Source organism: Bombyx mori, chromosome 28 (assembly GCF_030269925.1).
Source record: "Bombyx mori chromosome 28, ASM3026992v2".
Taxonomy (NCBI): Eukaryota; Metazoa; Arthropoda; class Insecta; order Lepidoptera; family Bombycidae; genus Bombyx; species Bombyx mori.
The window spans coordinates 9,286,186-9,313,244 of NC_085134.1; the positions used below are offsets into that span (position 1 = coordinate 9,286,186).

At 46.6% G+C, this 27,059-nt stretch overlaps 3 protein-coding genes across 3 annotated transcripts in view; all 3 read left to right on the forward strand.

Moving 5' to 3' along the window:
• The window catches only part of glv4-like (gloverin 4-like), a 223,310-nt gene that overhangs the window by 147,059 nt on the left and 49,192 nt on the right, over positions 1-27,059 (forward strand). The gene's annotated exons all lie outside the window — the stretch shown is intronic.
• Positions 1,795-8,678, forward strand: UGT33D6 (UDP-glycosyltransferase UGT33D6). Its single transcript, NM_001257028.1, has 4 exons — positions 1,795-2,613; positions 3,241-3,463; positions 7,378-7,597; positions 8,393-8,678. The coding sequence occupies exons 1-4, from the start codon at positions 1,795-1,797 to the stop codon at positions 8,676-8,678; spliced, it is 1,548 nt and encodes a 515-aa protein (NP_001243957.1).
• On the forward strand, positions 17,222-26,629 carry UGT33D7 (UDP-glycosyltransferase UGT33D7). Its single transcript, NM_001257062.1, is given in 4 exon segments — positions 17,222-18,040; positions 18,662-18,884; positions 24,358-24,577; positions 26,344-26,629. Coding segments are annotated over 4 exon segments (1,548 nt in total).

A 27,059-nucleotide genomic window follows, 5' to 3' on the forward strand; every position in this document is an offset into this window, starting at 1 on the left:
ACGTAAGATTTTTATTAGTAATGCACACAGTCTACGACTTAACTTTATAATAACATACACATTAGTAATGCACACAGTGTGCGATTTAACTTTGTAATAAAAAAATAACATATTTTTTATCATTCATTGACCACGATCTCAGAGCGTGCATAATACACTAACTCTTATGCAAACAACCGCGAATGAAGTGTACCACAATAAGTTCGCACGTTACCGAAGGACCGTGGGTTGTTGCGAAACCTCCAGTTTTATTTTCCTTATACCTCTAATAGAACTTAAAATTAAATTTTTTTATAACAAGGAATTTCGTTCCTATCCGGTGTCTCACGACACCACACATTTTTTATTTTTTTATTGCTTAGGTGGACGAGCTCACGGCCCATCTGGTATTAAGTTGTTACCGGAGCCCATACATATCTACAACGCAAATGCCGCCACCCACCTCGAGATATGAGTTCGAAGGTATCAGTATCAGTAAGGTACAAGTGAATATCGAAGTCCGTTGAATTCGCAGCATATTGGCTGCCACTTTGAGACAATAACATTCCCACTGGATTGTGTAATCGCCTTCCTATATAAACTGAAACCTTATGCTTCGTAGTCAAAATATGCAGGATTAGGTATGTTACCTAACTGCGCGATGTGTTTGAACAATTTTACATTGAATATTCAACACGTGATACGGAATTTCAGAACTTCAACGAAGAAAAATGCAGAGACAACATACAAAGTACATTCACAAATACTTCGATAAGTTTGAATTATAAGACGTTGAGATAAGAGCATGATGTCTAAAACGTCATAAAAGAAATCATTGCACACCTTATCTATTTCAGATGCTAAAGCGCTTTAGAATGCTTTAATTGATGTTTTTACAGACTTCAACTGACCAACGATTAACCCGGATCAGATGATGTAGTTATCAGATTATTCTACCACTAAGATCCAGTGATGCAGCAGTCAGCACCCTTAAATCCCGGGCTTGTTCAATTCCCAATTAGGGCAAACATTAATGAGACGAACAGTTTTGTTTGCTCTATGTTTGAGTGATTAATCATGTATGTATTTAAACGTTTATCAGTTGGTTATCAGTAGGGTTATCTGTCTTTGGTTTTTCAAGTACAGGAAATTCTAGTGTGGGACCAGGTAATGCGTGATTCGTTTACAATTATTTATTTCCATTTAAATCATCTTCAAACACGAGAAAGAAGCAAGACTTGATTGACGTGGGTAAGATAGGTAGTAAATGTGACTAGGATGAAGCAACGAAATACATTGATACTCCCAGGAAATCAAACAACAAGTTTACCTCATATAACATTTTACTGGTTGTAGGACCTCTTGTGAGTCCGCACGGGTAGGTACCACCACCCTGACTATTTCTGCCGAGAAGCAGTAATGCGTTTCGGTTTGAAGGGCGGTGCAGCCGTTGTAACTATACTGAGACCTTAGAACACACACCTCAAGGTGGGTGACACATTTACGTTGTAGCTGTCGATGGGCTCCAGTAACCACTTAGCACCAGGTGGGCTGTGAGCTCGTCCACCCATCTAAGCAATAATAAAAAAAAAACCATGAAGAACAAGATATAGCAGAGAAACCTAATAGTATTTAAGTAATTAGACAATCGTATCTTCGATGCGAAACATGTCTGACATAAAGCGCTTTGCGTCTGCATCTGCATTTAAGACATATCTTTGAAAATATGCAACGAAAATTCTATATAAAGGCGTTTCTTAAACTGGCATGTATTGTATATATTTTATCGATTTACTCAACGCATAGAACATTGAAATGAAGTTTTACATATTCGTTGCTTTAATTTTAACTAACGGTAAAGAAGCGGCGCGGATTTTGGGGGTTTTTCCGGTGCCCTCAATCAGCCACCAAGTGGCTTTCCGACCTTTAACATTAGAGCTAGCAAAACGAGGCCACGAGCTAGTCGTCCTCACGCCAGATTCTGTCTTCGCTAAAGGGAAATCTCCAGAAAACTACACAGAAATAGATGTCCATGACATATCTTACCAAATTTGGACAAAAAGCTTCCTTGAAACATCAAGAGGAAAACGTCAAGATCTCTTCGAACAAACTAGAGTAGCAATGGATATACTGTATGATATTTTTTCCCAACAATTATTGACCGATGAGTTCCAAGCTATACTAAAAAGCAAAAAAAAGTTCGATTTGCTAATTCTAGAAGCCATAGTGAGACCGGCCAGGATTCTTTGTCACGTGTTCAATGCACCCGCTGTCATCATAAGTTCTTTCGGCGGCTTTGGAGATATTTATGACATAGTTGGAGCCGCAACCCATCCATTGCTGTATCCAGTTGTGACGCGGCAAAAACTTTACAATCTATCGTTTTGGGAAAAGTTAAGTGAAATGCATAATCGTTATACCTTTACCCGCATGTGGAAAGAGTTCGACAAGAAAGAGAATGAGATGGTTAAGAGCGTCTTTGGCCCCAATATCCCATATTTAAGCGAAATGGTGGATAGAATCAGCTTGATACTATTGAACGTACATTCGACCTGGGAACAGAATCGTCCGGTTCCACCGAATTTTATTTACGTTGGAGGAATCCATCAGAAGCCACAACAGGAATTGCCTTCGGTGAGTTTTATTTATAAACAAAATAATGTGATCTTCAAAATAAAGTATCAAAAACTACGAACGCTAAATAATTTAATCTTCGTTTGCTGCCTGATTCGTTTCTTTTATTATATTGTGTTATAAGTTAAGGGTTCTTAAAGGATTTAATATTATATTGATAGGCGAACCAGAGAACATTTCATTCTGTTACGTTATATCTATAGAAGTAAATGAATTTGGTCAACCAAAGTTGCCGTCGCATCTTGTCGGATACCCGGATCCACACTCGGTGTTTCTGGGCTCTTCAAGCACCGGTCACTGTCTTCGACGAATACGACAAAGACTTTGACGAGCGAACTAATCCATAGATACAACCCACTGAGTTTCTCGCCGACTCCGTGGCGATTCCGATCCGGTGGCAAACTTTTGCTTTTGCTAGGGCTAGTGTTAGCAAATTCTCTCAGCTCGTAAGCTCACCTACCCGTCTGCGCGTAGATGAAATAGTCCCTTAGGCTACCAGCGGTAGTTAGCGGAAAGGAACTCATGGTGAAAAACTAAATGTAATCATGTAACTGTTCTTTATCTCATGTATCCCATAGCCGTGTTTATATAAAATGATCATAAAATCGAAACTGCTTTTATTCGCAGGATCTTAAAACCTATTTAGATTCATCCAAACACGGGGTGATATACATCAGTTTTGGGACGAACGTGATACCTTCGCTGTTGCCACCAGAACGAATCCAAATCCTGATTAAAGTGTTCTCCCAACTGCCCTACGATGTGCTGTGGAAGTGGGATAAAGATGAGCTGCCGGAAAAGTCGAAAAACATCAGGATTTCAAAGTGGCTGCCACAATCTGATCTGCTTAGTGCGTATGGTTAAAAATACTTAAAAACTACAAAATACTTGGACTGTCCGTTTCTGAACGTCGCCAGATCCAAGACAGATTAGATTTTTTTCAACTTACCTCATCGTTGTGTCTTTTCGTCTAGTTGCAACTATTAATGCATACAGAAGTCACAGTAGCAAATAGCCAAAAATATAATATCAGATTTTGTAGTTTAATTGCTATTATCTAATATCCTTTTTTTTTTTTTATTGCCCTTGTAGGCAGACGAACATACGGCCCACCTGATGGTGAGTGGTAACCGTCGCCCATGGACTTCAGCAATGCCAGGGGCAGAGCCAAGCCGCTGCCTACCGCTTAATACTCTCCACAAGCCTCGTTTGAAGAAGGACATGTCATAGCGCTCGGGAAACACCGTGGAGGGGAGCTCATTCTATAGCCGGATGGTACGTGGCAAAAAAGATCTCTGGAAATGCACTGTGGATGACCACAGTGGCTCCAGGTAGTATGGATGAACTCTACTCCGGTAGCGGGCGGTGCGATGGTAAAAACGAGATGCCGGTATCATCTCGAACAATTCCTCAGAGCACTCCCCATGGAACATACGGTACAGAAAACAGAGGGAACCGAAGACCTCCGCAGACCCAGAGGCTCCAAACGATCCGTGAGAATGGGATTATCGACAATCCGAACGGCCCTCTTCTATATGGAGTCAAATGGAAGAAGCTGGTATTTGGGAGCCCCGGCCCAGAGATGGGAGCAGTACTCCACGCGAGGCCGGACTTGTGCTTTATAAAGCAAAAGTCTTTGTCCAGGCGTGAAGTACCGCTTTGCTCTGTTGAGGACTCCCAGCATTTTGGACGCCAACTTGGCTTTGCCTTCCAAATGACTCCGAAACTGGACATCGCTCGAAATGTCGACCCCAAGTATCCCGATACTCTCGGAAGGTTGCAGGAATACTCCTTGGAATTGCGGCGCCATGACAAAGGGGTCCTTCTTCGCAGTGAACGCGCAAAGTTGTGTCTTTATCGGGTTGAATTGAACCAAGTTCAATTCACCCCATTCGGAGACTCGCCCCAGAGAGTTCTCCACTTCAGACACAAGTTTTGATCGTCTCTCTTGCACCGCGCTCCGAGAGAGACTCTGATGGCCGATATATCGCGCATCCCCCGTGCTGTCATCCGCATAGCAATGCAGGCCATCAATAGACAGCATGTCATTGATATACAGGATGAAAAGCGTGGGGGAGAGCACCGAACCTTGTGGAACGCCAGCGTTAATGGTCATGGTATCAGAGCAGTCACCGTCTACAACGACCGTGATGCTCCGCCCATCCAAAAAGCTAGCGATCCACTTGCAGAGTCCCTCGGGGATTCCGTAAGATGGTAGCTTCGATAGAAGTGCCCTATGCCAGACCCTGTCGAAGGCCTTCGCGATATCAAGGCTCACAGCAAGAGCCTCGCCCTTGCTCTCCAAGGCTTCAGCCTACCTGTGAGTAAGGTATACAAGAAGATCGCCAGCTGAGCGACCGTGACGGAAACCGTACTGTCGGTCACTGATCAGCTGGCGATCCTCAAGATACTTCAGGAGTTGTGTATTTATTATTCGCTCCATCACCTTGGAAAGCAAGGAAGTTATCGCAATAGGCCTATAGCTCGACGGGTCCGACCGGTCACCCTTCTTGGGGATAGGGTGGACGTGGGCGGTCTTCCATGAAGACGGAACCCTGTTAGCGCAATAAGAGAGGCGATACAAACGCGTTAGCGCAGGTGTCAGCTCAGGGGCGCTGGTTTTCAGAACCACTGCGGGGATGCCGTCTGGCCCACTCGACTTATGGACGTCCAGGAGTCGGAGCTCCCGCCTAACTGCACACTGTGTGAAGCAGATATCCGGCAGGGAGCTATCACACCGGGGGATGTTCGGTGATGTGGCACCTCCGTCGTCCACAGTCGAGTTCGAGGCGAAGAGTTTGACCAGAAGGTCAGCCTTCTCTTTCGCGCTGTGGGCCAGAGTGTCATCGGACTTGCGCAGTGGTGGGAGACTAGACCTGCAAAAGTTTCCTTCTGCAGCTTTGGCGAGCGACCAAAAAGCACGGCTCCCGGAGGGATAGCTCTTTAATCGCTCGCCAACTCTAGCAACGTGCTCCGACTTCGCCTTGGCAATTACCTTATTGTAGGACCTGGAAGCGGCGTTATATTTCCGCCTTTCCCCTGAGATGTTAGGATCCCGACGTCTCCTGGCATTATCCCATGCCACGTATGCGGACCGCTTGAGGTGTGCAGCATCCCTACTGGCATTGTTATACCAGGGTCTGCTGCGACCCCCAACGGGCACTTCAGAGGAGGGAATAAACAATTCCATCCCCCGGAGCACCACGTCTTTAAGACGGTCCGCACAGACGTCAGAATCAGCAGAGGAAAAGCAGAACCGCCCCCATGGGTAGGATGCGTAAAATTCACGCAATCCATCCCAATTTGCTGACATATACCGCCAAACTCTACGATACCCGGTCGTCGCTCGACGACCAAGACGAGAGAGTGGTACGGCAGCACGAATAAGGCAGTGATCAGACGATCCAAGCGGAGCGTCGACCACCACACTGTATCCGGCCGGATCCGTGGTCAGCAGAAGGTCCAATAAAGAAGGTTCGTGCCCCTCGATATCTGGGACACGGGTGGGCTGTGTCACCAGCTGGGAGAAGCCGTAGGCCAAGGCGAAATCGTAGGCAGTCCGACCCGGGAGGTCAGTGGTTCTGGACCCCAACCACTCTTGGTGGTGAGCGTTAAAGTCTCCAAGAACCACCACCTCCGCAGATGGGTACTGCTCAAGCACGCGGTTAGTCCCCTCTTGCACATGCTCAAACAGAGCTGAACCTGCATCACTGCTGTGGGACCTGTACAGGCACGCGTAGATTCGGATACAGCCCCCGTGATCCACGCGCAGCCACAAGAGGGACAGGTCCCGTTGTTCGAGGCCCCGAAGACGGCGACAACAGACATCCGCCCGGACGAATACGCACACCCCGGCTTTACGTAGGAAGTTGTGCTCCAATACGTAGCCGGGGTATTCAAGGTATGAGGTATCGTCCGGAGCAGATATCTGCGTCTCCGTTAAAAAAAGCAGGGCAGGCTGCGCCGTCTCAAGGTGGTGGTGTACGGCGTCAAGGTTGCTATGTAGGCCCCTGACATTGCTGAAATCCACATTAAATGTGGAATGGGGAACCGCCTGTAAAATCCTTTTCTTTTTTTTAGACTTATTAAATTTAAATTATATTTCCGGAGAGTAGGATTAGGAGAGGTAGGATGTTAGAGGTGAGATCGAGGCAACACCTGAATGAAGCGCGGAACATAGTACGTGCTCGACCACGGGTTGCGTGAGAGACTGACGCAGGGCATGGAAGGGCCCCCAGTCCACCCTGCGTACGATCGCCGGGATCCACTCCGGTCTCCGACTCCGGCACGACGACCGCACGACAGGATTTTACACCGGTTGGCGGGACAGCTTCCCGGGGCGGAGTTTAGTAGAGACACCCGGGTTCAGGTCCCCTACTGACCGGCGGGCGGCAGCGGATACCGTTTCACTAGGTCTCCCTATACCCCCGTCAAACAATCACGCCCCGTGAGCTCGCACGCACGTCTGCTCCGCATGTTCCAGACGTCACCAAGACTCACCCCCAGCAAGGAAGGGGAAAGGGAAGGAATAGAACTGGCTCTCCAACCCACACGCCGGAACACAGCTAGGCTATTTGGCGGCGGACTCTAGTTGGAGGGTGGTCGCCAGCCAGTCGGACAAGTCCTACCACCGATTATGAATTCGGCTTTCTAATTTCTAATTGCATTGCAATCATTGCTTATCGCAGGATAAGGTTCCAGAATAGAACCACCTCACACCTCATGGCCTGCCACTTGGAGACTTTAAGGCAAATACATTTTCAGGGCATCCAAAGATCAAAGTTTTCATTACCCAAGGTGGTCTGCAGTCAACAGAAGAAGCAATCACTGCCGGAGTACCCCTAATTGGGATGCCGATGCTGAGCGACCAGTGGTACAACGTGGAGATGTACTTGATTCATAAAATCGGATTAAGACTTGAGCTGGATGAGCTTTCTGAAGAGAGACTCCGGAATAACATTGAAGAGATCATCGATAACGAAAGGTAGAAGCTTTTTTTATAAACTACATAACTGGGTAAGTGAGCTTACAATCCATTTTCTTGTGTTGCCGAAGAATTTATTGGAAGGAAAAAACTGCTAATCGCAACATATTTGCAATGTACAATTAGTCAGAGCAGCGGGGCCAATGAAAACCAGTTCTGAACCTCAAAACTAAAGATTGCAAAGTTAAAATGGTTTTTCCGGTAATTAATAGCAAAATATGCTAATTCACTGTTCATTAAATAAAATATCATGTTATTACTGAGTGTTGTTCTGACGTCATAATAACACACTAAGCTCGGAGTTTTCTATAGTCATAACTCATATCTACTTATGAGTTATCATCATCATCATATTTGTAAGCGTTGGGTGGATTTGGATATTTAGGCTTTTTTATGATTGAAAGATTACGGGTGGCCCGGAGGCCTTTCCAGTTTCAACAGGACAGTTGGGTGAGCAACGGCTCGGCTAGGAGGCAGCTGTTTCGCTAATGAATCTACTACCGGATCGGAATCGCAACCCACTGAGAAGATCCGGCGAGAAACTCAGCGGGCTGATGCATGGGTTAGGTTGCACGTCGAACTCTTCGCCAAGTTCGACGAGTACTGAGGCGTCTAAGCCCGTTAAAGGATCTATGTATTTTTTTTATTAGAAACGGTGTCGCTTGCACCTTTAGGTATGTTTCTAATCAAATTAAATACGTATTATAGTATTTACATACTTATTACTGGAAACTAATCGTGTTAAAGTGTAGATTTTCCTAGATAATACCAAAATATGCATAATTTATGTTCCAGCTATCGTCAGAACATAGCTCGTCTCCGGAGCCAGATGTACGACCAGCCTCAGAGCTCATTGGAGCGCGCCGTGTGGTGGACGGAGCACGTGCTGCGTCACGGAGGAGCCCAGCATCTCCGAGCTGCCGGCGCCAATCTATCCTGGTCACAATACTTGGAATTGGAATTAGTTTCAGTATTACTCGTTAGTTCTCTTATAACACTAACGATTTTAAGTTACATTATATTGTATTTATGGAGGCTTCTACGTACTTACAAAGATATAGTTAAAATTAAAAGATCTTAAAAATTGTGTTCGCTTTCATTTTGTAGTCTGAATAGTTAGACATTTAATAATTTAGTAATTTTTCGACTGCGGTTCAAACCATAATATTAGAAGAAGGACATGCACCACCCAGGAAAGACGGTTGGTTAGATTACTATGTAAGGCATAACAATTAACCCATAGACACAGCCTACTGAGTTTCTCGCCGGATTTTCTCAGTGGGTCTCGTTTCCGATCCGATGATAGATTCTGGAAGCACTGCTCTTGCTAGGGCAAGAGCAATCATTTAAAACAAAGACATGTCCGCTGAGTTTCATGCCAGTTCCTTTCAGGACGGAGGCTAGTTTTTGTGAATTGGCGGTAGGTATTTTTGACGTTCAACAAGTATATACTTTTATTTATCTCTACTTAGTCTGGCCATAAATACTGTTACAAAGGAAAACAAAAAAGTCTATGGCAAATAACATTTATTACTTTTACAGTGTGTTAGTTTAATACATAAATATAAAACAATTCAAAGTATAAAAAGCTTATTCGAAGTGGTCTCCATTGGCTGCAATACAGTCCTTTAAACGTTGAGGCCACTTATCAATAGAAGCACGCACTCTTTCCATGTGCAAATTTTTCACTGCCAATCGTACGGATTGTTTTAGGGACTCCAAATTATCATGGCGTTTAGAGCAAGCCGTACTCTCTAAAACTGACCATAAATCATAATCCAGTGGATTAAGATCGGGACTAGACGACGGCCAGTCTTCAGCTCTGATGAAGTCCGAAACGTTCGTTTCCAACCAAGACTGCGTAGACCGAGCTTTATGACCTGGCGCCGAGTCTTGCTGGAAGGACCATTCTTGATTATTGAACATGGTGTTGTTAAGGGGCTTCACTACCTTATCACGAATGGTATCTTGATACACTTGTGCCGATGTTTTGATACCTTTTTCACAAAAGTTTGGCCCAGTCACTCCTTGATAGCTAATAAATACTCCACCAAACCATCACTGAAGTCGGATAGTGCCATTGTTGCACTCTGTCGACTAATTGGGAAGCTTCCTTAGAGCTTTGAGCATGAATACGGTTATTTTGTTTGTTAAAATGTTGCTCAATTGTAAAAATTTTCTCATCCGTAAACAAAAATTTTCTATGACCTCCCTTAGCGTACCGCTTCAGTAGTTGTTTCGATTTTACCACCCTATTCTCTTTTAAATTATCAGTTAAGAAATGACCAGTACGTCTCTTATAGGCTGCAAGTCCTAAGTCATCTTTTAAAATACGCGACATGATTCTAGGTGCTTAGGTCGAGATAAAATCTTTTGCTTTCGGACAGGATTTCTTTGAATTCTTTCCCTTACTGCTTTGACCACCTTTTTCGTACGAACAATACGTGGACGGCCAGATCTTTTTCTGTCACAAAAAGAGGAGGTCACATTGCACCTATTAATAGCCCGGTACACAAACATTTTACTAATATCAAGCGTATGGAGATTTTTAAAAATTGCATTTTGCTCCATACCTACTTTGTGTAATGCAATCACAGCGATTCGGTTCTCTTTATCACCCACTCCATTTTAATATTGCAAAATATTGTACAATGTATTGGCGCCAAAATGAGGAAACTCAATGAGCAATCATATAAAAGTGACAGATTCCAAATTCAAATGTAATATTTTGTTTATTTTTAATTGTAATAGTATTTATGGCCAGACTAAGTATATATAAAAATGAATTGCTGTTCGTTAGTCTCGCTAAAACTCCAGAACGGCTGGACCGATTTGGCTAATTTTAGTCTTGAATTATTCGTGGAAGTCCAAAAAAGGTTTAAAATGCGAAAAAATATGAAAATGCTCGGAATTATATAAAAACAAACAATCTTGTTTTTCCTTTGAGTCGACCTCGTGTTTGTTTTAAGTTTATTTTATACAAGAGTTTAGGTATTTTATTTATCGATTGAGGCACTACGAAGTCTGCCGGTTCAACTAGTGTTGAATAAAAAAACATGATTTGATTTGATTATATTTAAATTTCAAGGGGTATTTCAACTTTCTGAGAGTATCTGGATTCTTGGCGTAGACATTTAACAAACCTTTATTAATATTTGAGTCATCCGGAAGGTGGAGCCAAGCTAGCTTTTAAAACGTAGTCCCTGAAGAGCATGAAGGTTTCCTTCACGTCTTGAAAAAACTTGGTATTTTCCGAAATAAAGTTTTTGTACAACTAAGCCTTTCTCACGACAACTTTTGTGAAGCAGTAGTGCGAGCTCGTCCACTCATCTATGCGATAAAATGGAAGCAGAACGGTAGTACTTTTTTCCTGCCTAGCTGGCAAGAGACTGTTCCAGTTACGTCCGGACGAGTAGGTGAGTTCACGGGCTGCTACCACCGGATCGGAATCGCGACTCACTGAGAAGATCCGGCGAGAAATTCAGTGGGCTGTGTCTATGAGTTAGTTCGCTCGTCGAACTCTTCGTTGTAGTCGACGAGTTCGACGAGGACGGTGGCCGGTGCTTGAGAGGCCTAAAAGCACCGAGAGTGAATCTGGGGGATCCGACAAGACATGTTTTGGGTGACGGTGATTTTGCGTTGCCCCGTCGCGGTCGGATAAGATGGTAATACCCTTCAGTTATAGCCTACAATACGCTCTACTACTATTCTAAAACTAACATTTGTAGCTTTTAGAACACAATACGTATGTTTTTGTTCCCTCTTAGACTCTCCTGTCATGTGACCGCCGTTCGCAAGCTAGACTTTCAGTTGCATCACATAATTCTGCTTCGTTAATTTCATTTAATTATTAACAATGGTAATTTATAGGATTTCTGAATACTTTTGAAGACTTTGTGAGCTTTTAACGCCAGAATATTTAATTTTCAATTAATTTAAACCTTTTTTAAATGAACGCCATCTAGCGATTGTACGTGGCGCAGTGTGGAGAATCCGATTTTAAAGTTCGCATACTCGACACTGCATGTCGTGACTGTGCATGCAGAATCTTCGAGAAACGACATATTAATAATATAAAAAAAGAACAAGTTCGCTTTGTCCAACTCTCTTTCGTGTAACATCTCTCGAGCAGCGAGGTGATTTTGTTCATTGACATCAAAGTCAGTTTCATTAATCCTTGGTGACGTGTGTTAAACCAGGGTAAGTTTATTTGAATTATTCTCCACACTGTGTCCACAATCTTTAATTAAATAAATTTTAAACGGTATGTCTTGATACGTAGGTCATTATAATTTGTACAAAATATGTACCCAGTTAGGATGCGGAGCGTGACCTTCTGATCACCTTCGGAATCCCATAGCACCTTTCTATATGAACGCTGCCAGAAGCGAGGAGCTCTAGCAAGTCGGTCCAAGGAGGCTGCTTGACTTCGGTAGACATAGAACACACCCGCATTCCCAGCCTCGCTCGCAGACAGCAACCCCGGTTGCTGGGAAGTGATCCCGGTGAAGCGTATTGTTTCTTTTATTTATATTAAAACTTTCTCGAGTGTTCGGTATATCTGCCGACACACCATCTTTGTTAAATTCAATATTGTAACTGTCTTAACCTCTCACTAGTACTTATAACTATTATTGTAAATTTAACACATTTTATGTTGTATATTTGTGTCAAATAAACTTAATCTTGCTAACTTTAATTGTTTTTTTTATTGGTGTAAGTCTCCCAGAGCGGTAAGTAGTGGCGCCCTGAGAGTCTCCTGTCGTCCTCACAGAGTCTCCTGTTCACCGGTTGTCTACCGGTGGTGACGTGTCTAGAAGTGGTGCGACTCGGCCCCGTGTCTCTCGACCCATAGACCACCTTTTGGGGAGTGACGCGACGAATATCTATATAATATCTATTAAATATTAGTTGGTAAAATCGTGAATTAAAGCAATGATTTGATTTGCATATAACATATTACTCTTATAAACAAGAACGGTTTCACTCTTAGAGCTAATGTCCATAGCCATTCCATTGCAGAAAAAGATAAGACTGTAAATATCCTACCCACAATAGCACCGAATCTTATAGATAGGATACACAAAGTAGTTATAGATCCAACCGTCTTATTACGTCCGTCAACCACCAAACTAGTCTAACTAGGACGCTTAATAAAAACATTAACTTATTTGCGATTTATCGATGTTTTATTTCACGAAAGAGCTAAATTTAAGTAGAAATGATCATACAGTAGCTAAAATTCATATCTGTTCAGATTCAAATATTAGTTTGTTTTATTTTAGTTTATTTAATTAGTTTTTTATGACGCTTTAAAGCGAGAGATCGTACTACTTCTATTACCGTTACCGTATATTCTGTAAAATGACGGCTTTCTTTTTCCATGGCGGGGGCCTAACCTCCTACGAGGTCCCCGCGCCTAGGGGGCGCGCGGGTTATGTGGGACTCAACGATTTGCGAAGTGTTGGGACAGGCCGCGGGCCCAAGGAATTTTAGGGCCCACCCACTAAACGACTCCCCTGCACTCTTACACCCGACGTCCGATCCCCTCCGAGGCCAGAACCCGGATGAGGTAGGGGGGTTACCGCGGTCAACACTAAAACCAGACAGCGCGGCTCACCCCAAGGACGCCCAGCCGACGGAGCCTTCGAGGCGAATCGAAGGCTCTGAAACGTCGGCCATCTCGGTACATCAGCCCGTCGGGCCGCCCATACGGTGCCGCTGGTGTCCCGGAATACCCCGCTGGACCAGAACTAGCCTGCCGGGTTGGGACGCGATACACCGCCAACCGGTCGTTCTATTACTCCTCGGCAGCGTGCTAGAGTACTGGTAGCGCGCCGTGCGGCCTCTACCCCCTCAGGTCGCCCCTTGACCTTCACCGGGGGGAAGCCGCCATCTACAGGGACCGGGACGTACGGGCGTATTCCCTCCTCCGGCCCCCGGCTCGACGGCGACGGATCGGTGCGGAAAAGGAAGAGCTCTCCTTCTCTCATTCCGCCGCCTCCTTCTGCGAGATCCACACTCGCAGAAGTCGAGCATCGCCTTCCAGGACTCGTTGCTACCGAGCATCGTAGCCACGACGCGCGGCAGCGAGATGTCCTCTCCTATGACCGCGACGAGGGCGGCGCGTTGCTCGACGAATCCAGAGAAACGCGCCAGTGTGTGTTCCGCTGTGTCTTAATCGTCGCGGTCTGCGCAATGGTGGCTCTGCGCTGTCGGTTCCCTTCCGGCTATTCTGTGTAGATACCGGCCAAAACAACCATGGCCGGTCAACATCTGGGTCAGCCGGAAGGTAAGACGTCCGTGGTCGCGGCCCACCCAGCCCGCGAGAACCGGGTGGACCGCCTCGACGGTACGGAGGCCGGCTGACGGGTTCGCCAAGCGGCGAGACCACGCCTCCAGCACGGACCGCCGAGATTGGAGCCTCCGCGCTCTAATTACTCCTTCGTCAGGGCACCCTTCCCCCTGGAGCGAAGGTTGCTACGCCACCTGTAATCGGCAGCGAGCGCCTCCGCCTCCAGGTCCCAGGGCGGCGCCCCGGCGAGCAAGTACGCCGCCTCGTAGGAGACGGTGCGGTATCCTCGGATGGCCCTGACCGCTTCATTTTCTACTTCACTATTTTCAAATTTCGAAAAGTCCATAGGGTTCTAAGATTACTTTTATGATTTCTCCAACACACATATTCTATCTAATTACATTTGGATTTAATTCAGTATAAGTCAACTGTCGCAGTAATGAGTCTGCTCGGTTTATCGATAGCAAGCACTGTGATGCGTCTTTATAGATTGCTCGTACCTGACGTTAGGCGTTCGAAATGATGATGACAATGGTTGATTTTTTTTATTTTTGGTACAAAGTTCCTATGGGACGATGCGGAGGGGTACCCTAACCGGGAAAAAACGTCCGTAACGTAAGATTTTATTAGTAATGCACACAGTCTACGACTTAACTTTATAATAACGTACACATTAGTAATGCACACAGTGTGCGATTTAACTTTGTAATAACGCACAAAAAAATAACATATTTTTTATCTTTCATTGACCGCGATCTCAGAGCGTTCATAATACACTAATTCTTATGGAAACAACCGTGAATGAAGTGTACCACAATAAGTTCGCACGTTACCGAATGACCGTGGGTTGTTGCGAAACCTCCAGTTTTATTTTCTTTATACCTCGAATAGAACTTAAAATTAATATTTTTATAATAAGGAATTTCGTTCCTATCCGGTGTCCCACGACACCACACATTTTTTAATTTTTTTATTGCTTAGGTGGACGACCTCACGGCCCATCTAGTGTTAAGTGGTTACCGGAGCCCATAGACACCTACAACGCAAATGCTGCCACCCACCTCCAGATATGAGTTCGAAGGTCTCAGTATGTATCAGAATCAGTATGGTACAAGTGAATACCGAAGTCTGTTGAATTCACAGCATAAAGGCCGCCACTTTGAGACAATAACTTTCCAACTGGTGGTAGGACCTCTTGTGAGTCCGCACGGGTAGGTACCACCGCCCCGCCTATTTCTGCCGTGAAGCAGTAATGCGTTTCGGTTTGAGGGGTGGGGCAGCCGTTGTAACTATACTGAGACCTTAGAACTTATATCTCAAGGTGTGTGGCGCATTTACATTGTAGATGGCTAGGGGTTCCAGTAACCACTTAACACCAGGTGGGCTGTGAGCTCGTCCACAAAACTAGGCAATAAAAATATATATATATGATGGAGGAGAAACGCTGAAGGAATGTTTTTAAAAAGTGTGACGTCAGCATTGTTGACGTCACGGTCATTAAGTTCACGATGATGACTCATATTTGGGCTTCCAAAACAAAACTTCACGAGAACTGCGTATATTGCACGAGAAGATAACAACGTTACAGAGAGATCCGTACTGTACTACGGCTCGGACACGAATGAATGAGCGCTTTTTTTTTTCCTACCTAAGCTGAGAGCCTTGAGAGGCTATGTCAGCGTAACCCTAACTTTTGTAGGTGAGCTCACGGGGCTCAAACCTGATGACGTTGCTAACACGAACCCTAGCAAGAGCAGTGCTTCGCAGAATCTACCACCGGATCGGAAACGCGACCCACTGAGAAGATCCGGCGAGAAACTCAGTGGGCTGTGTCTGGGAGTTAATTTACTCGTCGAGCCCTTCGTCGCAAGCGACGGGTTCGACGAGAACGGTGACCGGTGCTTGAAGTACCTAGAAGCACCGTTAGTGGATCGGGAGGATCCGAGATGACGTGTTTTGGGCGACGTCGACTGCTTTCCATTCTGTCCGCAGGATCGGGAATGGAATGAGCGCTAGATAGTACGGCCGTATTTATAGGGCTTGGCACACGTCAGCGTGTTTACAAGTTTTTACAAGTATTGAAATTACAATAAAAGGGACTGCTTAACATCAATTTCTTATCACAGAGTAATTAGTTGATGATCAGTAGGTAAATAGTCATATTTGCGCCGACATATATATTGTAATGGCCTTCCTATGTAAACTGAAACCTATGAATGCTTCGTAGTCAAAATATGCAGGATTAGGTATGTTACCTAACTGCACGATTTGTTTGAACAAATTTCAGAATATCATTGAAGAAAAATACAGACACAACACGCAAAGTACGTTCACAAATATTTAGATAAGTTTGAATTATAAGATAGTGCGTAAATGTTGCGATAAGAGCATGATTTCTAAAACGTCAAAAAATAAATCATTGCACACCTTATCTGTTTCAGATCCTAAAGCGCTTTAGAATGCTTTAATTGATGTTTTTACTGACTTTAACTGGACTAAGCATTAACTCGGATCAGCCGATGTAGTTTTCAGATTAGTCTATCAGTAAGATCCAATTGCGCAATAGACAGCACCCTCCCCCTATATCTCGGGCCGAAGGTTTAGGATTCAATTCCCAATTAGGGCAAACATTAATAGACGAACAGATTTGTTTGCTCTATATTTCAGTGATTAATCATGTATGTATTTAAAAGTTTATCAGTTGGTTATCAGTAAGTTTATCTATCTTCGGTAGAAGAATTGGAAATCCTAGTTTGGGACTGAGCTGTGCATGATTCGTCTATAATTATTTATTTCCATTTCACGCAATCTATCCATTTCTTCTTAGGTCTACCTCTTCCTCTATATCCTTCCACATTCATAGTTAACATTTTCTTATCAACCTCATTTTCATATCGTCTCATCACATGTCCATACCATCAAAAAACGCGCACTTCTCAGCTTCTCTGTCACAGGTGCCACTTTCAAACTTCCTCTAACATATTAATTCCATATTCTATCCATTCTCGTTACTCCACACATCCATCGCAACATTCGCATCTCTGCTGCATGCAATCGCCTGCGGAATACGTTGATACTCCCAGGAAATCAAACAAGTTTACCTCATGTAACAAGAAGAACAAGACATAGCAAAGAAATCTAATAGTCTTTAAGCAATTAGACAATCGATATCTTCGATGCGGAACTAGCTGTCTAGCGTAAAGCGCTTTGCGTCTGCATCTGCAGTTAAAACATATCTTTGAACGACGAAAATTCTATATAAAGGCGTTTCTTAAACTGGAATGTATTGTATATATTTTATCGATTTACTCAACGCGTAGAACATAGAAATGAAGTTTTATATATTACTTGCTTTAATTTTAACTGACGGGAAAGAAGCGGCACGGATTTTGGGCGTTTTTCCGGTGCCCTCAATCAGCCACCAAGTGGCTTTCCGACCTTTAACATTAGAGCTAGCAAAACGAGGCCACGAGCTAGTCGTCCTCACGCCAAACCCTGTCTTCGCTAAAGGGAAATCTCCAGAAAACTACACAGAAATAGATGTCCATGACATATCTTACCAAATTTGGACAAAAGGCTTCCTTGAAACATCAAGAGGAAAACGTCAAGATATCTTCGAACAATCTAGAGTAGCAATGGATGTACTGTATGATATTTTTTCCCAACAATTATTGACCGATGAGTTCCAAGCTATACTAAAAAGCGAAAAAAAGTTCGATTTGCTAATTTTAGAAGCCATGATGAGACCGGCCAGGATTCTTTGTCACGTGTTCAATGCACCCGCTGTCATCATAAGTTCTTTCGGCGGCATTGGAGATATTTATGACACAGTTGGAGCCGCAACCCATCCATTGCTGTATCCAATTGTGACGCGGCAAAAACTTTACAATCTATCGTTTTGGGAAAAGTTAAGTGAAATGCACAATCATTATACCTTTGAACGCATGTGGAAAGAGTACGACAAGAAAGAGAATGAGCTGGTTAAGAGCGTCTTTGGCTCCAATGTCCCAAGTTTAAGCGAAATGGTGGATAGAATCAGCTTGATACTATTGAACGTACATTCGATTTGGGAACAGAATCGTCCGGTTCCACCGAATCTTATTTACGTTGGAGGAATCCATCAGAAGCCACAACAGGAATTGCCTTCGGTGAGTTTTAAAATGTGATCTTCAAAATAAAGGATCAAAAACTACGAACACTAAAGAATTTAATCTTCGTTTATTGTTTTATAAATTATTTATTTATTGTTTTATAAATTAAGGATTCTTAAAAGATTTAATATATTGATGGGCAAACCAGAGAACATTTCATTCTGTTACGTTACATTTATAGAGGTAAATGAATTTGGTCAACCAAATTTGCCGTCGCATCTTGTCGGATGCCCGGATCCACACTCGGTGTTTCTGGGCTCTTCAAGCACCGGTCGCTGTCCTCGTTGATTACGAAAAAGAGTTTGACGAGCGAACTAATCCATAGACACAAGCCACTGAGTTTCTCGCCGACTCCGTGGCGATTCCGATCCGGTGGCAAATTTTTGCTTTTGCTAGGGCTTTAGCAAATTCTCTCAGCTCGTAAGCTCACCTACATGTCTGCGGGTAGATAAAATAGTCCCTTAGGCTACCAGCGAATAGTTAGCGGAAAGAAACTGCTGATAAAACAAATAAATGTAATCGTGTAACTTTGAACTATTTTCATTATCTCATGTATCACATAGCCGTGTTTATATAAAACGATAATAAAATCGAAACTGGGATTGCTTTTATTCGCAGGATCTTAAAACCTATTTAGATTCATCCAAACACGGGGTAATTTACATCAGTTTTGGGACGAACGTGGTACCTTCACTGTTGCCACCAGAACGAATCCAAATCCTGATTAAAGTGTTCTCCCAACTGCCCTACGATGTGCTGTGGAAGTGGGATAAAGATGAGCTGCCGGGAAAGTCGAAAAACATCAGAATTTCAAAGTGGCTGCCACAATCTGATCTGCTAAGTGCGTATGGTTAAAAACTACAAAAATACGACTGTCCTTTTCTGTATGTCGCCAGATCCAAGACAGATTAGATTTTCTTCAACTTACCTCATTGTCGTGTCTTTTCGTCTAGTTGCGACTTCGTCGTCGGCCTTGGTCGAGGACAGACGTGCGTTCCGTTATTTCTTTATTTTCCGTCATTTAAGTGTATTGTGTTTCTATTGGTGTATCGGACCCTCTCGTTTCGGCTTGAGGTTTAAGTCATAAGACGCCGCGGCCATCTTGCTGTGTGAGCGGTGTGACGAGTGCGAAGGCGGAGTTTAGCTCGACGTGGAGTCGGCCCCTCTCGCCTCCTCTTGGGTGCCGGTCCATATAGGTCGGTGTCCATATTGGATTGCGTGTGAGACGGCCGATTTGCGTGAGGGCGGACCCGCCATTTAGGTCTGTGACAGTGACACTAGTGTGCGATAGTGACGTTTTATAATTTGCTGTGGGCGGTAGCCGCCATTTTGTGATAGTGACACTCGAGGATGCGACAGTGACGTTGGTTTGTGTTTGTGTTCGTGTGCGTGTGTGAATATCTTTGCGTGATAGTAATATAATTTGGAACAATGTCGGAGGAGGAGAGGGAGCTATTTTCCCCTCGGGTCTCTTTGGCGCGCTCGCCGCCTAGGGGACCGACTGCACCTCTGCCGGCGCCTATGCCGCCGCCGGCCCCCCGGGGGGTTAGGGCGGGAGCGGCTATGAGTGCCAAAGGCCGGAGGACCGGCCTGCATATCCCGGTTGCTTCTGGACTGTCGTCCTCGGCGCCTGTCACCCCGGTTGACCCAGTGGCTGGTGTCCCTAGCTTCCCCATTCCTGTTGCGTCGGGGGCTCCGACTGGACCCCTTGATGTAGCAGCGCAGGGGAGGCTGGAGCTGCTCGAGCGGGCAAACCGAGCGGTGCGCGGGATCATGTCGGTGGCGACGGCGGCATCTAAGCTCAATAAGTCGGAGGTCAATCTAATCTCTGAACTCGGTCGCGATATCCTGGCCGTAGTTGGGGCCCTCGGGATCCAGCTCTCTGATAAGGAGCTGGTGGTCGAAAGGCTCCGCTCGGCAGAGGCCTCTGCACGGCGTGACTCCGTGGCGCCTTCGATGGCTGCTGGTGCGGCGGCCGGGTCTGGGACTGGGCCTGCGACCTTCGCCACTGTCCTCAGGACGGGCCCTGGTGGGGTCCCGAGGTCCATTGGGGCCTCTCAGGGGCCTTCCTTGGCATTCTACCCGTCCGAGGGCAATGCGGAACTGAAGACAGCTGAGGACACAAAGAAAGAGGTAAAAAAGGCCATTGACCCTAAGTCAATGGCTATTGGAATACAGAGCGTAAGGAAGGTTGGGAATGCGGGGGTAGTGGTGCAGACCACGTCCCCCGCGGCCGCAGTCAAGCTTAGAAATGCTGCCCCGCCATCACTGAGAGTCACCGAACCCAGGCGCCGACAGCCCTTAGTAGCTGTCAATGGCGTGGAGGGCGACCCCTGCTTCGAGGAGGTAATCGAGTGCCTGGCTAGCCAGAACCTCGACCCGGAGGAGTGGCCCCTCACTAGGGTACGAGCGGAGCTCACGGGGGCGTTCAAAAAGGGGAGGCGACAATCCAACAACACTACTGTGGTGTTTAACGCCTCCCCTCGCATCAGGGACGCCCTCGTGAAGATTGGCAGAGTGTATGTGGGGTGGGTCGCCTGTGAGGTCACGGACTTTGTCCGGGTGACCTGCTGCAATAAGTGTCAGCAATATGGTCACCCGGAGAAATTTTGCCGGGCCAAGGAGGCCACCTGTGGCCGATGTGGAGAGGATGGCCACCGAATGGAGGCCTGTAAGGCAGCCTCCGCGTGCTGTGCGACCTGCCGGCGATTCCGTCGCGAGGCTATGCACCCGACGGCCTCGCGCGACTGTCCGGCGCGCCGGCATGCGGAGGAGCGCTTCCTAAATCAGGTCGAGTATGGATATTAGGCCCCGACTTCGTATTGGCCAAATCAATCTGGGTGGTGCAGAGGATGCGACGAGGGAGCTACCCTCCATTGCACGGGATCTCGGCCTGGATATTGTTCTTGTACAGGAACAATATTCCATGGTCGGGTTCCTAGCCCAATGTGGAGCACACCCCAAGGCGGGTGTGTATATCCGCAATAGGGTGCTCCCCTGCGCGGTTCTGCACCACCTTAGCAGCACACATATAACGGTAGTGCACATTGGGGGGTGGGACTTATATATGGTGTCTGCGTACTTCCAGTATAGTGACCCTATTGACCCATACCTGCACCGGCTCGGGAATATTCTTGACCGGCTGCGGGGGGCTCGGGTCGTTATCTGCGCAGACACTAATGCCCACTCGCCATTGTGGCACTCGCTGCCCAGGCACTACGTCGGTCGGGGTCAGGAAGTGGCTGACCGCCGCGCCAAGATGGAGGATTTCATTGGGGCGAGGCGGTTGGTCGTCCATAACGCGGATGGCCACCTGCCGACCTTCAGTACGGCGAACGGAGAATCTTATGTCGATGTCACGCTGTCTACGCGGGGAGTACGCGTGTCTGAATGGCGTGTAACTAATGAATCATCGAGCGATCACCGGCTCATTGTGTTTGGGGTGGGGGGCGGTACAACAGGGGAGCGGGACGAGGACGAGGAGGCGCGGAGCGATTTGAGGCCGGGCGAGCCGTGCGCACTGCGTCGGTACCGGGACCGTGGGGTGGATTGGGACCTCTTCAGATCGCGTATCCACGAGCGAATGGGGAGTCTGGACCTCGAGGAACCTGTGGCTGCCCTTTGCGAAAAATTTACCGGGGTTATAACTCGCACAGCTGAAGAATGCTTAGGATCACTGAAAGCAGATAGAACTGACAGGGGTTATGAGTGGTGGACCCCAGTACTCGATAAGCTTAGGGTAGCCCAGGGTAGGGCCAGGCGTCGATGGCAAAAGGCCCGCCGAACGGGGGGTGAGGAAGAGGAGCAGTCTGGGAGAGTCTTCCGCGACCGCAGGCGCGAGTATCGAAGAGCGATGCATGACGCTGAGACCGCCTTTTACCGGGAGATCGCTGAAGGGGGAAACCGTGACCCGTGGGGACTAGCGTATCGGACGGCGAGTGGTAGGCGACGCGCACCAACTAATGTGGTTAACGGGGTGGAGTATGCGGGGCGGTGCTCGGATGATGTGAGTGGGGCCATGCGCACCTTGATGTGGGCGCTGTGTCCGGATGACTATATGTCTCGGGACACTCCGTACCATGCGCGGGTGCGTATCATGGCCGCGCTCCCCCCATCCGGGCGGGACGCAGACCCGCTGAGCAAAGACTCCCTTCGTGCCATAATTGGCTCACTGAAGAATACCGCACCGGGCATCGACGGTTTAACGGCGCGCATTATCAAAAAGGCACTTCCGGCTGCTGAGGCCGAGTTCGTGGCCGTATACGCACGGTGCGTTGTGGAGGGGACCTTCCCGCCGGTGTGGAAGGATGGCCGCCTACTTGTTCTGCCAAAGGGGAATGGCAGGCCCTTAACGGACCCTAAGGCGTATCGCCCGGTCACCTTGCTGCCGGTCCTGGGAAAGATCTTGGAGAAGGTATTATTGCAGTGTGCTCCTGGCCTCACCCATAGTATTAGTCCGCGCCAGCACGGGTTCTCTCCTGGACGCTCAACGGTGACGGTGCTGCGAACTCTGCTGGACGTGTCGCGCGCCTCGGAGCAGAGGTACGTAATGGCCATATTCTTGGACATCAGTGGAGCTTTCGATAACGCGTGGTGGCCCATGATAATGGTGAAGGCCAAGCGGAACTGTCCGCCCAACATCTATCGGATGCTGACGGACTATTTCCGCGGACGCCGTATTGCCGTTGTCGCGGGGGAATGTGCGGAATGGAAGGTGTCCACGATGGGCTGTCCGCAGGGCTCAGTGCTCGGGCCGACGCTCTGGAACGTTCTGATGGATGACCTGCTCGCCTTGCCGCAGGGGATAGAGGGAACAGAGATGGTCGCCTATGCCGATGACGTGACGGTACTGGTTAGGGGTGACTCACGGGCGCAGCTTGAGAGGAGAGCGCACGCCGTGCTAGGACTCGCAGAGGGGTGGGCGAGCAGGAATAAGCTCGATTTTGCCCCGGCGAAGTCCCGATGCATAATGCTGAGGGGAAAGTTTCAGCGTCCCCCTATAGTCCGGTACGGCAGTCATGTCATTCGGTTCGAGAACCAGGTGACGGTGTTGGGCGTCGTCTTCGACGATTGCCTCTCTTTCGCGCCGCATGCGGCGGCCATTGGCGAGAGGGCGAGCAGGTGCTTCGGCAAGATGTCTAGAGTTTCGGCTTCGGCTTGGGGGCTGCGATATAGGGCTTTGCGTGTCTTGTACATGGGCACTTATGTTACAACCCTTACCTATGCGGCGGCCGTATGGTATTTGCGGGCTGCTGTGCACGTCGTGCGCAGCGTGCTGCTTAGGACGCAGCGCCCGTCGTTGACGCTGCTAACGAAGGCCTACCGTTCGTGCAGCACGGCTGCTTTGCCGGTGTTGGCGGGCGTCCTGCCGGCGGACCTGGAGGTGACTCGTGCTGGACGGAGGATGCGGGAGTGCGAAGGATTGGCGCGGGAGTTGGCGGCGGAGAGACGACGACGGATCGACGGCGATGTCTTGGTAGTTTGGCAGAACAGGTGGGTGTCTGAGGGTAAGGGGAGGGAACTGTACAAGTTCTTTCCCGATGTTGCGGACAGGAAGAAGGCAACGTGGATGGAGCCGGACTATCAGACCTCGCAGATCCTCACGGGTCATGGGATCTTTAATAAGCGGTTGGCGGATATGCGACTGAGGGAGGGGCATGCTTGCGACTGCGGGGCGGTTGAGGAGGATAGGGACCATGTCCTGTGGGAGTGTCCTCTCTATGACGAAATCCGGGGCAGGATGCTCGATGGAATCTCGCGGTCTGAGGTGGGCCCAGTTTACCACGCGGACCTGGTCAGGGACGAGAAAAATTTTCGGCTCTTGCGCGAGTTCGCGCATACATGGCACACGGCGCGCACTGCGCGCGAATCACGAGGACTGCCTGGCGACGAAGAATGTGGGTGATGTTAGCAGCCCCAGAACGGGGAGAATGCTAGTGGAGTGAAGGGGACGGTGTTAGTTTGTAGAACCGATCGGTACCTTGGTGCCGCGAAGTTCATGCTTCGGTCCTAATAACCGCAAGGTTGGTGGGACCATGGGAGGTGGTGGGAATGTCCTTTTCTGTATGTCGCCAGATCCAAGACAGATTAGATTTTCTTCAACTTACCTCATTGTCGTGTCTTTTCGTCTAGTTGCAACTATTAATGCATACAGAAGTCACAGTAGCAAATAGCCAAAAATATAATACCAGATTTTGTAATTTAATTCTTATTATCTAATTTTCTAATTTATAATTGCATTGCAATCATTGCTTCTCGCACCTCACACCTCATGGCTAGCGACTTGAATAATTTTAAAGTAAATACATTTTCAGGGCATCCAAAGATCAAAGTTTTCATTACCCAAGGTGGTCTGCAGTCAACAGAAGAAGCGATCACTGCCGGAGTACCCCTAATTGGGATGCCGATGTTGGGCGACCAGTGGTACAACGTGGAGATGTACTTGATTCATACAATCGGATTAAGACTTGAGCTGGATGAGCTTTCTGAAGGGAGACTCCGGAATAATATTGAAGAGATCATCGATAATGAAAGGTAGAAGCTTTTTTTTATAAACTACATAATCCATTTTCTTGCGTTGCCGAAGATTTTATTGGAAGGAAAAAACTGCTAATCGCAACATATTTCCAGTGCACAATTAGTCAGGGCAGCGGGGCCAATGAAAACCAGTTCTGAACCTCAAAACTAAAGATTGCAAAGTTAAAATTGTTTTTCCGGTAATTAATAGCAAAATATGCTAATTCACTGTTCATTAAATAAAATATCATGTTATTACTGAGTGTTGTTTTGACGTCATAATAACACACTAAGCTCGGAGTTATCTTATAATCATAACTCATATCTACTTATGAGTTATCATCATCATCATCTTTGTAAGCATTGTGTGGATTAGGATATTTAGGCTTTTTTATGATTGAAAGATTACGGGTGGCCCGGAGGTATTTCCAGTTTCACCAGGACAGGTGGGTGAGCAACGGCTCGGCTAGGAGGGGTGAGAATAGCTAAGAGCTGACCGAGCGCCTCAGAAGGAGATCTAACAACTCAAGGGCAGCTGTTTCGCTAATGAATCTACTACCGGATCGGAATCGCAACCCACTGAGAAGATCCGGCGAGAAACTCAGCGGGCTGATGCATGGGTTAGGTTGCTCGTTGAACTCTTTGCCAAGTGCGACGAGTACTGAAGGCGTCTAATGGAAAGGCTATTGGATCTAATGGATCCGTAAAGACGTGTCGAGGCGTCGATGGTAACTGGCTTCTGCGTAATCAGGATTCGGGGAGTAGTCAGCCGCAGCAACGATAAGCTTATTATCATGACGCATTGTCTTATCGAAGTAACGTTCTGACGTTGACTTCATGTGTTTTCGAATTGATTCAAGCCCCAAGTCGTCATGTAAGTCCACGTTCCTCACGAACCCCAAAATTCTGACGGCTAACCTGCAAAAACGGGATTGTAGGGATTAGAGGGTGTCTACGTGTGTGTGGGCCGCATGAACGAGCACCACACTCGCGTAAGTCATGACGGACTTATGCAAGTTTTGTAAAGTGTTACCTTGTTTCGAAGGGACATTTTACTCCGCTTACAGATCATGAGGTAGTGTCTGCCGAGAATAAATGTGGCATGGTTGTGGACTGATTTTATATGTGGGCGAAATGTCATAGATGCATCCTGGGTGACACCCAGGTGCTTGACCTTTTTCTCCCAGGGCATGGACTGGCCGAAGAAGGTGATTGGGGGTGTGAGATTCTTCCTCCTAATTCGGAGGGAAATCCGTGTGTGAGTGGATATTTAACCTACACGAGAAGGTACCGTAGTCCTATCTAGCTATGCCCAGACACTATTACGCATTTCAATTTCAAAGGTGGGTCGGCCGTTGAAAAGTACAATTGACATTTCGACCTAATCTCTCAAACTGAGACATAATATTGAAATTATGATATTTATCAGCAACTTCATCTTCTTCTTCAACCCGTGCCCACCCAATACTGAATGTAGGTCTCTTCATATGGACCCCATTCTATTCGGTCTCTTGCTTTTTGCATCCAGTCCCTACCAGCTATTTGGACCAGGTCATCGATCCACCTCATTGGCTGTTTGCCCACGTTACAACGTCAAGTACAAGGTCTCCATTCCGGTACTTTAGTACAACATCAAATGGGCCCTAAGCCCGTTTACCTTTAGGTATGTGTCTAATCAAATTAAATACGTATTATAGTATTTACATACTTATTACTGGAAACTAATCGTGTTAAAGTGTAGATTTTCCTAGATAATACCAAAATATGCATAATTTATGTTCCAGCTATCGTCAGAACATAGCTCGTCTCCGGAGCCAGATGTACGACCAGCCTCAGAGCTCATTGGAGCGCGCCGTGTGGTGGACGGAGCACGTGCTGCGTCACGGAGGAGCCCAGCATCTCCGAGCTGCCGGCGCCAATCTCTCCTGGTCACAATACTTGGAATTGGAATTAGTTTCAGTATTACTCATTAGTTTTCTTATAACACTAACGATTTTGAGTTACATTATATTGTATTTATGGAGGCTTCTACGTACTTACAAAGATATAGTTAAAATTAAAAGATCTTAAAAATTGTGTTCGCTTTCATTATGTAGTCTGAATAATTAGACATCAATAGCCTACAGTAATTTTCCGACCGCGGTTCAAACCATAATATTAGAAGAAGGACATGTACCACCCAGGAAAGACTTAGATTACTACGTAAGACACAATGCTTAACCCGTAGACAAAGCCCACTGAGTTTCTCGCCGGATCTTCTCAGTGTGTTGCATTTCCCATACAGTCGTAGATTCTGGAAGCACTGCTCTTGCTAGGGCCACTGTTAGGAACACTCCCATCCCATGAGCTCACCTACTAGTTAACGTTATGCTGAAATGGTCTCTCAGGACCATCAGCTTAGGTAGGCACAACAATATTAATAAGAATTTGTCTTGAATCACGTTTATTTTAGTTCCGTTCATAATGCACCAGCTACTTATTACAACATATACCAATCCCA